The sequence below is a fragment of the Pseudophryne corroboree genome (genome assembly GCF_028390025.1).
Source record: "Pseudophryne corroboree isolate aPseCor3 chromosome 3 unlocalized genomic scaffold, aPseCor3.hap2 SUPER_3_unloc_1, whole genome shotgun sequence".
In the NCBI taxonomy this organism is placed as follows: Eukaryota; Metazoa; Chordata; class Amphibia; order Anura; family Myobatrachidae; genus Pseudophryne; species Pseudophryne corroboree.
Window position 1 is genome coordinate 3859273 of NW_026967493.1, and position 12741 is coordinate 3872013.

Below are 12741 nucleotides of genomic sequence, written 5' to 3' on the forward strand. Positions count from 1 at the left end.
ATAATCCAAACGGCAGCGTCTGGAACTGATAGTGACAGTCCGGTACCACAATCTTGAGGTACTCCTGGTGAGGAGGGTAAATGGGGACATGCAGGTAAGTATCCTTGATGTCCAGAGAGACCCTGTAATCCCCCTCGTCCAGGATCGCAATAATCGCCCTGAGCGATTCCATCTTGAACTTGAATCTTTTGTTATATGTGTTCAAGGATTTTAAATTTAAGATGGGTCTCACCGAACCGTCCGGTTTCGGTACCACAAACATTGTGGAAAAGTAACCCTTTTCCTGTTGAAGGAGGGGTACCTTGATAATCACTTGCTGTGAATACAGTTTTTTGGATAGCCACCAACACTGCCTCCCTGGCAGAGGGAGTTGCCGGTAAGGCAGATTTTAGGAAACGGCGGGGGGGAGACGTCTCGAATTCCAGCCTGTACCTCTGAGATACTGTTTGAAGAACCCAGGGATCCACCTGTGAGAGAGCCCACTGTGCGCTGAAAATTTCTGAGACAGGCCCCCACCGTACCCGGGTCCGCCTGAGCAGCCCCAGCGTCATGCTGTGGACTTACCGGACGCAGGGGAGGACTTCTGCTCCCGGGAACTAGCTGTGTGCTGCAGCTTTTTCCCTCTACCTTTTCCTCTTGGCAGAAAAGATGAGCCTCTAGCCCTCTACTTTTCTGGGGCCGAAGGGACTGTACCTGATAATACAGTGCTTACTTTTGCTGTGGGGTAGCTTGTGGCAAAAGTTTTGATTTCCCAGCCGTAGCTGTGGAAATGAGGTCTGAAAGACCATCCCCAAACAGTTCCACCCCCTTCTAGGGCAAACTTCCATGTGCCGTTTTGAATCGGCATCGCCCGACCATTGCCGAGTCCATAACCCCCGTCTGGCGGCAATGGTTTTACATAGCGCTTATTAGTGATGCCAGTCGGCAAATATCCCTCTGTGCATCACGCATGTATAAGACAGCGTCTTTTATATGCTCTATTTTCAGCAAAATATTGTCCCTATCTATAGTATAAATATTATCCGACAGGGAATCTGACCACGCAGCTGCCGCACTGCACATCCATGCCGAGGCAATAGCAGGTCTCAATATAATGCCCGTGTGTGTGTATATAGCTTTAAGGGTAGTTTTCTGCTTTCTATCAGCAGGTCCTTCAGGGCGGCCGTATCCGTGACGGTAGTGCCACCTTTTTTAATAAGCGTGTAACCGCTTTATCTACCCTAGGGGTTATTTCCCAACGTGACCTATCCTCTGGCGGAAAAGGGTACGCTGCTTAGAAATTATCAATTTCTTATCGGGGGAAGTCCACGCTTCCTCACACACCTCATATCAATTCCTCAGATGCAGGAAAACTACTGGTAGTTTTCTGTCACCAAACATAATACCCTTTTTTGTGGTATCTGGGGTATTATCAGAAATGTGTAATACATTTTTAATTGCCTCAATCATGTAACGGGTGGCCCTATTGGAAGGTACACTAGTCTCATCGTCGTCGACACTGGAGTCGGTATCCGTGTCAACATCTGTGTCTGCCATCTGAGGTAGCGGGCGTTTTAGAGCCCCTGATGACATGTGAGACGCTTGGACAGGCACAAGCTGAGCAGCCGGCTGTCCTATGTCGTCAAACCTTTTATGTAAGGAGTTGACACTGTCACGTAATTCCTTCCATAAGTCCATCCACACCGGTGTCGACCCCGCAGGGGGTGACATCCCATTCACAGGCATTTGCTCCGCCTCCACATCATTATCCTCATCATACATGTCGACACAGTAGTACCAACACACAGCACACACACAGGGAATGCTCTGACAGAGGACAGGACCCCACAAAGCCCTTTGGGGAGACAGAGGGAGAGTATGCCAGCACACACCAGACCGCTATATATCACAGGGATATCACCTATAGAGAGTGTTTTCCCTTATAGCTGCATAATATATATATATATATATACTGCGCCTAATTTGTGCCCCCCCTCTCTTTTTAACCCTTTTCTGTAGTGCAGGACTGCAGGGGAGAGTCAGGGAGCTATCTCTCCAACAGAGCTGTGAGGGAAAATGGCGCCAGTGTGCTGAGGGAGATGGCTCCGCCCCTTTTTCGGCGGGCTTTCTCCCGCTATTGTAAAAGTTCTGGCAGGGGTTAATAAACACTTATATAGCCCCTGGGGCTATATATGGTGTCAGTTCGCCAGCCAAGGTGTTAATATTGCTGCTCAGGGCGCCCCCCCCCCAGCGCCCTGCACCCATCAGTGACCGCAGTGTGTGGTGTGCATGAGGAGCAATGGCGCACAGCTGCAGTGCTGTGCGCTACCTTGGAGAAGACAGAAGTCTTCAGCCGCCGATTTTCCGGACCACCTTCTTGCTTCTGGCTCTGTAAGGGGGACGGCGGCGCGGCTCCGGGAACGGACGACGAGGTCAGGTCCTGTGTTCAATCCCTCTGGAGCTAATGGTGTCCAGTAGCCTAAGAAGCCCAAGCTACCACCACTTAGGTAGGTTCGCTTCTTCTCCCCTTAGTCCCTCGGTGCCAGCAGGTCTCACTGAAAATAAAAAACCTAACATATACTTTCTTCCTTGGAGCTCAGGAGAGCCCCTAGTGTGCACCCAGCTCAGCCGGGCACAGAAATCTAACTGAGGCTTGGAGGAGGGTCATAGGGGGAGGAGCCAGTGCACACCAGATAGTCCTAAAGCTTTCTTTAGATGTGCCCAGTCTCCTGCGGAGCCGTCTATTCCCCATGGTCCTTACGGAGTCCCCAGCATCCACTAGGACGTCAGAGAAATAAAATGTAACTGCAATGGGCACTGATATCAACTATCCAGCTATTACACCTGGTAAGAAGCAGCGCTATGTATAACCTGACTCCAAGGAGAGGTATACAGGGAAACCGAAACCAGTGTTCCCGGAGACCTGCAGAGATTTGTAATGGCTGCCCAGCGTCTCTGTGAGAAAGGAGGGTGAGGGACGAGCAGCCCAGGGCGGGAAAACCTCAGCGGAATGGTGCCCTGGGCTCGGGAAGGGGCCACTGAGGAAGTGCAGACCTCCCCTTGCTGACATCCACTACCGGTTCCCTGGCCTGTTAGTAAAGCTCTCTCTATCCCCCATAAGGTTTGCAGTTGTCCGGGGTGCTCCTGCTAGTAGAAGACTGTCGTGTCCCGCCAAAATCTCCAAGCCATGCCTGGCGTCGCAGCACCAGTGGGGGTGATGGAGCAGCAGCGCTGGTGTCCAAGGGACTGCCTAGCACTGTTTGCTCAGCGTAAAAGTTAAAAATAAGAAAATAAAAAGACTGGGCTGCAGCATACAGAGCCCTCTGTTAAACGGTGACCAACTCCTGCTGGCATCAAACAAAAAATGAAGAGCCTGAGCTGTGGGCGGGGTATGAGGGGAGAGGGGTCCAGTGCATCCTGGGAAGCGTAAAAATTTGCTGTTCGGTGCCTGAATCCTGGTCTCCACCAAGCATACCCCAAGGTTAACCATGTGGAAACTATGGACCCTGAAGAAGAAACAGTCTCTAAAGTTTTAAAAGTCGCTGATAGGGTCTTGAAAGCAAAGCAATGTAGTAATAACCTGGAGGTGTGTAAACGCACCCTCTACCTTCTGATGTTGGGAACGGATGTAAAGGGGCCACTCCGTTTCCACCGGTGCCTGGCTATGTTACTCAGTAGCTGCACTGTTATCACTTATCTCCACCCGTATTGAGTCATTCCTAGAGCCCCAGCTTCCCGTTGTGGGGTCACAGCAGTGCAACCCGACACTCACCCAGCAACACATATTCGTATTGCCCCCTTATGCACCCGGAAGCTCTACAAACCTGTACACCCTGCAGGTAGCTGTAAAAGAACATAAGGGCAAGTATGGGCTGGTAAGACACAGTGACATGATGTGAGGAGAAGAGCAGGAGTATAATAGGGGCTGATGGCTCCTGATGTATGAGATACAACAGAGAGTGTGGGGAGGAGACTGGTCAGATCTCTGGGCTGGTAACACAGTGACATGATGTGAGGGGGGAGAGCAGGAATATAATAGGGGCTGATGGCTCCTGATGTATGAGGTACACCAGAGAGTGTGGGGAGGAGACTGGTCAGATCTCTGGGCTGGTAACACACAGTGACATGATGTGAGGGGGGAGAGCAGGAGTATAATAGGGGCTGATGGCTCCTGATGTATGAGATACACCAGAGAGTGTGGGGAGCAGACTGGTCAGATCTCTGGGCTGGTAACACACAGTGACATGATGTGAGGAGAAGAGCAGGAGTATAATAGGGGCTGATGGCTCCTGATGTATGAGATACACCAGAGAGTGTGGGGAGGAGACTGGTCAGATCTCTGGGCAGGTAACACATAGGGACATGATGCGAGGGGGAGAGCAGGAGTATAATATATAATACTTACATACTTAGTGACTATTACTCACCTGTGCTGATATCTGTAGGGATTTCCTCCTCCTGATGTGAGGGGGGAGAGCAGGAGTATAATAGGGGCTGATGGCTCCTGATGTATGAGATACGCCAGAGAGTGTGGGGAGGAGACTGGTCAGATCTCTGGCCTGGTAACACACAGTGACATGATGTGAGGGGGGAGAGCAGGAGTATAATAGGGGCTGATGGCTCCTGATGTATGAGATACACCAGAGAGTGTGGGGAGGAGACTGGTCAGATCTCTGGGCTGGTAACACACAGTGACATGATGTGAGGGGGGGAGAGGAGTATAATAGGGGCTGATGGCTCCTGATGTATGAGATACACCGCAGAGTATGGGAAGGAGACTGGTCAGATCTCTGGGCTGGTAACACACAGATACATGATGTGAGGGGGAGAGCAGGAGTATAATAGGGGCTGATGGCTCCTGATGTATGAGATACATCAGAGAGTGTGGGGAGGAGACTGGTCAGATCTCTGGGCTGGAACACACATTGACATGATGTGAGGAGGAGAGCAGGAGTATAATAGGGGTTGATGGCTCCTGATGTATGAGATACACCAGAGAGTGTGGGGAGGAGACTGGTAAGAGCTCTGGGCTGGTAACACACAGTGACATGATGTGAGAGGGAGAGCAGGAGTATAATAGGGGCTGATGGCTCCTGATGTAAGAGATGCACCAGAGAGTGTGGGGAGGAGACTGGTCAGATCTCTGGGCTGGTAACACACAGTGACATGATGTGAGGGGGAGAGCAGGAGTATAATAGGAGCTGATGGCTCCTGATGTATGAGATACACCAGAGAGTGTGGGGAGGAGACTGGTCAGATCTCTGGGCTGGTAACACACAGTGACATGATGTGAGGGGGAGAGCAGGAGTATAATATATAATACTTACATACTTAGTGACTATTACTCACCTGTGCTGATATCTGTAGGGATTTCCTCCTCCTTACACAGCTGATCACCCCCCACATACGTCTCCTCTTCCTCTTTTATATCTTCTACTTTATTAGTATTAAAGGCTTCATCCTAAACAATACACAAAACAATAAAATAAAACTTCAAAAATGTCCCATTTATTTCATTAAGATTAAACAAATAATAAGATTTTACTCACCGGTAAATCTATTTCTCGTAGTCCGTAGTGGATGCTGGGGACTCCGTAAGGACCATGGGGAATAGACGGGCTCCGCAGGAGACTGGGCACTCTAAGAAAGATTTAGCACTACTGGTGTGCACTGGCTCCTCCCTCTATGCCCCTCCTCCAGACCTAAGTTAAGGAAACTGTGCCCGGAAGAGCTGACATTACAAGGAAAGGATTTTGGAATCCAGGGTAAGACTCATACCAGCCACACCAATCACACCGTATAACTTGTGATAAACTTACCCAGTCAACAGTATGAACAACAACAGAGCATCAAACAATGGATGCCAACATAACATAACCCTTTATTAAGCAATAACTATATACACGTATTGCAGAAAGTCCGCACTTGGGACGGGCGCCCAGCATCCACTACGGACTACGAGAAATAGATTTACCGGTGAGTAAAATCTTATTTTCTCTAACGTCCTAGTGGATGCTGGGGACTCCGTAAGGACCATGGGGATTATACCAAAGCTCCCAAACGGGCGGGAGAGTGCGGATGACTCTGAAGCACCGAATGGGCAAACACAAGGTCCTCCTCAGCCAGGGTATCAAACTTGTAGAACTTAGCAAATGTGTTTGAACCTGACCAAGTAGCTGCTCGGCAAAGCTGTAATGCCGAGACCCCTCGGGCAGCCGCCCAAGAAGAGCCCACTTTCCTTGTGGAATGGGCTTTCACTGATTTTGGATGCGGCAATCCAGCCGCAGAATGAGCCTGCTGAATCGTGTTACAGATCCAGCGAGCAATAGTTTGCTTTGAAGCAGGAGCACCCAGCTTGTTGGATGCATACAGGATAAACAGCGAGTCAGTCTTCCTGACTCCAGCCATCCTGGCTACATAGATCTTCAAAGCCCTGACTACATCAAGCAACTTGGAATCCTCCAAGTCACGAGTAGCCGCAGGCACCACAATAGGTTGGTTCAAATGAAAAGATGACACCACCTTCGGCAGAAATTGCGGACGAGTCCGTAATTCTGCCCTGTCCATATAGAAAACCAGATAGGGGCTTTAACATGACAAAGCCGCCAATTCTGACACACGCCTAGCCGAAGCTAAGGCCAATAGCATGACCACCTTCCGCGTGAGATAGTGTAGCTCCACGGTCTTAAGTGGCTCAAACCAGTGGGATTTCAGGAAACCCAACACCACGTTGAGATCCCAAGGTGCCACTGGTGGCACAAAAGGGGGCTGAATATGCAGCACTCCCTTAACAAACGTCTGAACTTCAGGAAGAGAAGCCAGTTCCTTTTGAAAGAAAATGGATAGGGCCGAAATCTGGACCTTTATGGACCCGAACTTCAAGCCCATAGTCACTCCAGACTGTAGGAAGTGCAGGAACCAGCCCAGCTGGAATTCCTCTGTAGGGGCCTTCCTGGCCTCATACCAGGCAACATATTTTCGCCATATACGGTGATAGTGTTTTGCTGTCACGTCCTTCCTAGACTTTATCAGCGTAGGAATAACTTCATCCGGAATGCCTTTTTCCGCTAGGATCCTGCGTTCAACCGCCATGCCGTCAAACGCAGCCGCGGTAAGTCTTGGAACAGACAGGGCCCCTGTTGCAACAGGTCCTGCCTGAGATGCAGAGGCCATGGGTCCTCTGTGAGCATTTCTTGCAGTTCCGGGTACCAAGTCCTTCTTGGCCAATCCGGAACAATGAGTATTGTTCTCACTCCTCTTTTTCTTACGATTCTCAGCACCTTGGGTATGAGAGGAAGAGGAGGAAACACATAGACCGACTGGAACACCCACGGTGTTACTAGTGCGTCCACAGCTATCGCCTGAGGGTCTCTTGACCTGGCGCAATACCTTTGCAGCTTTTTGTTGAGACGGGATGCCATCATGTCCACCTGTGGCAGTTCCCATCGATTTGTAATTGGGTGGAGGTCGTGCCTGCTGAGGAAGTCTGCTTCCCAGTTGTCCACACCCGGAATGAACACTGCTGACAGTGCTTGCACGTGATTCTCCGCCCAACGAAGAATCCTGGTGGCTTTCCCGCCATCGCCACTTTGCTTCTTGTGCCGCCCTGGCGGTTTACATGAGCCACTGCGGTGATGTTGTCTGACTGAATCAGCACCGGTTGGTTGCGAAGCAGAGGCTCCGCTTGACTCAGGGCGTTGTATATGGCCCTTAGTTCCAGGATATTTATGTGCAGACAAGCCTCCTGACTTGACCACAACCCTTGGAAGTTTCTTCCCTGAGTGACTGCCCCCCATCCTCGGAGGCTCGCATCCGTGGTCACCAGGACCCAGTCCTGTATGCCGAACCTGCGGCCCTCGAGAAGGTGAGCACTCTGCTCCCACCACAGTAGAGACACCCTGGCCCTCGGGGACAGGGTGATCAGCCGATGCATCTGAAGATGCGATCCGGACCACTTGTCCAACAGATCCCACTGAAAGATCCTCGCATGGAACCTGCCAAAGGGAATGGCTTCGTACGATGCCACCATCTTTCCCAGGACTCGCGTGCAGTGATGCAACGACACCTGTTTCGGTTTTAAGAGGTCTCTGACTAGAGTCACGAGCTCCTGAGCCTTCTCCGCCAGGAGAAACACCTTCTTCTGGTCTGTGTCCAGAATCATGCCCAGAAAGGGCAGACGCGTCGTAGGAATCAGCTGCGACTTTGGGATATTCAGAATCCAGCCATGCTGCTGCAACACTTCCTGAGAGTGTGCTACGCTGATCAGCAACTGCTCTCTGGACCTCGCCTTTATGGGATAACTGTGACTCCTTGCTTTCTCAGGATCACCATCATTTCCGCCATTACCTTGGTAAATATTCTCGTGCCATGGAGAGCCCAAACGGCAACGTCTGGAATTGGTAATGACAGTCCTGTACCACAAATCTGAGGTACTCCTGATGAGGTGGATAAATAGGGACATGCAAGTAAGCATCCTTGATGTCCAGAGACACCATAAAATCCCCCTCTTCCAGGCTTGCAATGACCGCTCTGAGCGATTCTATTTTGAACTTGAATCTTTTCAGATAAATGTTCAGGTACTTTAAATTCAATATGGGTCTGACCGAACCGTCCGGTTTCGGTACCACAAACATTGTGGAATAGTATCCCCTTCCCTGTTGAAGGAGGGGAACCTTTACTACCACCTGCTGGAGATATAACTTGTGAATTGCCGCTAACACTGCTTCCCTTTCCATGGGGGAAGCTGGCAGGGCCGATTTGAGGTAACGGTGAGGGGGCATCACTTCGAATTCCAGCTTGTATCCCTGAGACACAATCCGTATAGCCCAGGGATCCACCTGTGAGCGAACCCACTGGTGGCTGAAATTTCGGAGACGCGCCCCCACCGCTCCTGGCTCCACCTGTGGAGCCCCAGCGTCATGCGGTGGATTTAGTGGAAGCCGGGGAGGACTTCTGTTCCTGGGAACTAGCTGTATGGTGCAGCTTCTTTCCTCTACCCCTGCCTCTGGCAAGAAAGGATGCACCTCTGACCTTCTTGCTTCTTTGTGATCGAAAGGACTGCATTTGGTAATACGGTGCTTTCTTAGGCTGTGAGGGAATATATGGCAAAAAATTTGACTTCCCAGCCGTAGCTGTGGAAACTAGGTCCGAGAGACCGTCCCCAAACAATTCCTCACCCTTGTAAGGTAAAACCTCCATGTGCTTTTTGGAGTCGGCATCACCTGTCCATTGCCAAGTCCACAGGACTCTTCTGGCAGAAATTGACATTGCATTTATTCTAGAGCCCAGTAGGCAAATGTCCCTCTGGGCATCCCTCATATATAGGACAGCGTCTTTTATATGCCCCAGGGTCAGTAAAATGGTATCCTTGTCTAAGGTATCCATTTCCTCAGACAGATTATCTGTCCATGCTGCTACAGCACTACACATCCAGGCCGACGCAATTGCCGGCCTCAGTAGAGTACCTGAATGTGTATAAACAGACTTCAGGATACTTTCCTGCTTCCTATCGGCAGGATCCTTTAGGGAGGCCGTATCCTGTGACGGCAGGGCCACCTTCTTAGATAAACGTGTCAGAGCTTTATCTACCCTAGGGGAGGATTCCCAGCGCATCCTGTCCGTTGGCGGGAAAGGGTACGCCATAAGCAACCTTTTGGAAATCAGCACTTTCCTATCGGGGGAATCCCACGCTTTTTCATATAACTCATTTAACTCATGTGAAGGGGGAAAAGTCACCTCTTGCTTTTTCTCCCCATATATATAAACCCTCTTGTCAGGGACAGGGTTTACCTCCGATATGTGCAATACATCCTTCATTGCTATAATCATGTAGTTGATGGCTTTAGCCAGTTTAGGCTGCAATTTTGCATCATCGTCATCGACACTGGAGTCAGAATCCGTGTCGATATCTGTGTCAACAATTTTGGATAGTGGGCGCTTCTGAGACCCTGACGGCCTCTGCGCTGTAGGATCAGGCATGGGCTGAGACCCCGACTGTCCCAAGGCATCAGCTTTATCCAACCTTTTATGCAAGGAGTTTACATTATCATTTAACACCTTCCACCTATCCATCCAATCAGGTGTCGGCGTCGTCGGCGTAGACACGTCATTCATCTGCACCTGCTCTGCCTCCACATAGCCCTCCTCGTCGAACATGTCGACACACGCGTACCGACACACCACACACACAGGGGATGCTCTATATGAGGACAGGACCCCCACAAGGCCTTCTGGAGAGACAGAGAGAGAGTATGCCAGCACACACCCCAGCGCTATATGACCCAGGAATCACACAGTAACTTAGTGTTTACCCAGTAGCTGCTGTATATATGATTAATGCGCTAAATTTATGTGCCCCCCTCTCTTTTTACCCTCTTTCTACCGTGAGTCTGCAGGGGAGAGCCTGGGGAGCTTCCTCTCAGCGGAGCTGTGGAGAGAAAATGGCGCTGGTGAGTGCTGAGGAAGAAGGCCCCGCCCCCTCAGCGGCGGGCTTCTGTCCCGCGATTTTGTGTAAAATTAATGGCGGGGGCACATGCATATTACAGTGCCCAGCTGTATATATGCTGCTTTTTTGCCAGGAGGTAATCAATTGCTGCCCAAGGCGCCCCCCCCCTGCGCCCTGCACCCAACAGTGACCGGAGTGTGTGGGTTAGTGTGGGCGCAATGGCGCACAGCTGCAGTGCTGTGCGCTACCTCATATGAAGACAGGAGTCTTCTGCCGCCGATTTTGACGTCTTCTTGCTTCAACCCGCCGGCTTCTGTCTTCTGGCTCTGCGAGGGGGACGGCGGCGCGGCTCCGGGAACGGACGACCAAGGTTAGGTTCCTGTGTTCGATCCCTCTGGAGCTAATGGTGTCCAGTAGCCTAAGAAGCGCAACCTAGCCGCAGTTAGTAGGTTTGCTTCTCTCCCCTCAGTCCCATGTAGCAGAGAGTCTGTTGCCAGCAGAAGCTCTCTGAAAATAAAAAACCTAACTAAAATACTTTCTTATTAGCAAGCTCAGGAGAGCTCACTAAAATGCACCCAGCTCTGTCCGGGCACAGATTCTAACTGAGGTCTGGAGGAGGGGCATAGAGGGAGGAGCCAGTGCACACCAGTAGTACTAAATCTTTCTTAGAGTGCCCAGTCTCCTGCGGAGCCCGTCTATTCCCCATGGTCCTTACGGAGTCCCCAGCATCCACTAGGACGTTAGAGAAAAATATATCACAGTATAAAACCCTCACAGTTTCTCAACAGATCACACCACATTGGTATTTGGTGAACCCCCAATTCCACCTACCTGACCCTCCTGTGGGACACTGTGATTCTCCTCTGTATGGACCTGGGAATAAAGAGGACGGGGACATCTCTCTGGGGTATTCCTGTTATTGGCCCCATCTGTAGGAGACACACAGTGACTGAGTACATTGTATATATGTGATTATCAGATGATGTATATCTAGGTGGCCCCATAGCTGCTCTCTCCATTACACTACATGACAGTCTCCTCTTACCCAGTGATTTGAGGGGCCGGTGATTCCCCATCATCACGTCAGCCCTGCCCGTGTTTTATGTCAGACACAGAGGGAAAGTGAGAGAGAGACAGCGCAAGCAGGGAGCATGTAATACTTATTTGGGATGCAGCCATTATTGGACAGTGATATTCTCCTTAATGTCACTGTCGGCAGCAGTGTGTCGGCACCTTGATGCTAACAACGTTAACATGTTACATAAAGCCTTGGAACGGTGTCGGCACTAGAACTGTGTATTACAGAACACTGATTACTCCCATAAATACAAAACAAAATTCCAACTCTCTCTCATACTACCGTCTCATCTCCTATGCCGCTCCAAGCTACTTGAGAGACTTGCCTGCACTCATCTCACACACTTTCTTATCTCACACAACTTATTGGACCCACTTCAGTCAGGATTTCATTCCCAACATTCTACAGAGACAGCACTGACTAGAGTAGTGAATGATCTGGGAAAAGCTTAGTCTAAAGGACATTACTGACTTCTCATTCTTCTAGATCTCTCTGCTGCTTATGACACTGTTGACCACTCTCTTCTCATACAAACACTACAATCCCTAGGTCTTCAATACACAGCCCTTTCTTGGTTCTAATCCTACCTACCTGTATCTAATCGCGCCTTCAGTGTCCGCTTCTCTGATTCCTCCTCCTCTTCTCTACCTCTCTCAGTTGGAGTACCGCAAGGCTCAGTATTAGGTCCTTTGCTTTTCTCAATCTTTACCACATCTTTTGGCAAACTAATCACCTTTTTTGGATTTCAGATGATACTCAAATCTACCTGGGTGTGGATCAATAGATCGTCAGTGTCTAGGTCGACCACTATAGGTCGACAGTCACAAGGCTGACAGGGTTGGAAGGTTGACAGGGTTTCTAGGTCGACAGGTCAAAAGGTCGACATGAGGTTTTTTTTGTGTGTGTCGTTTTCTTCGTAGAGTGATCGGGAACCCCAATTAGTGCACCGTGTCCCCTCGCATGGCTCGCGGCTTCGGGCAAGTTGCCTCACTCCGCTACCGCTTACTCGGCACAGATTACCGTTCCAATTGTAGTCCACGTGGATCGTTAAGTAAAGAAAAAAAAATAAGATTTTAAACCTACCGGTAAATCTTTTTCTCCTAGTCCGTAGAGGATGCTGTGGACTCCGTAAGGACCATGGGGTATAGACGGGCTCCGCAGGAGACATGGGCACTCTAAAGACTTTAGAATGGGTGTGCACTGGCTCCTCCCTCTATTGCCCTCCTCCAGACCTTAGTTT

The 12741-nt window shown here is 50.1% G+C and overlaps 1 protein-coding gene across 2 annotated transcripts in view; it reads right to left on the reverse strand.

The window, feature by feature from the left end:
* The window catches only part of LOC134983111 (zinc finger protein ZFP2-like), a 120961-nt gene that overhangs the window by 56759 nt on the left and 51461 nt on the right, over nucleotides 1-12741 (reverse strand). For both annotated transcript variants that reach the window (XM_063948826.1, XM_063948825.1), the window contains exons 4-5: nucleotides 11255-11352; nucleotides 5329-5440 (exon numbers count right to left, since the gene is read on the reverse strand). In XM_063948826.1, the coding sequence (XP_063804896.1) occupies nucleotides 5329-5440; nucleotides 11255-11352 (210 nt within the window). The remainder of the gene's footprint in view (nucleotides 1-5328; nucleotides 5441-11254; nucleotides 11353-12741) is intronic.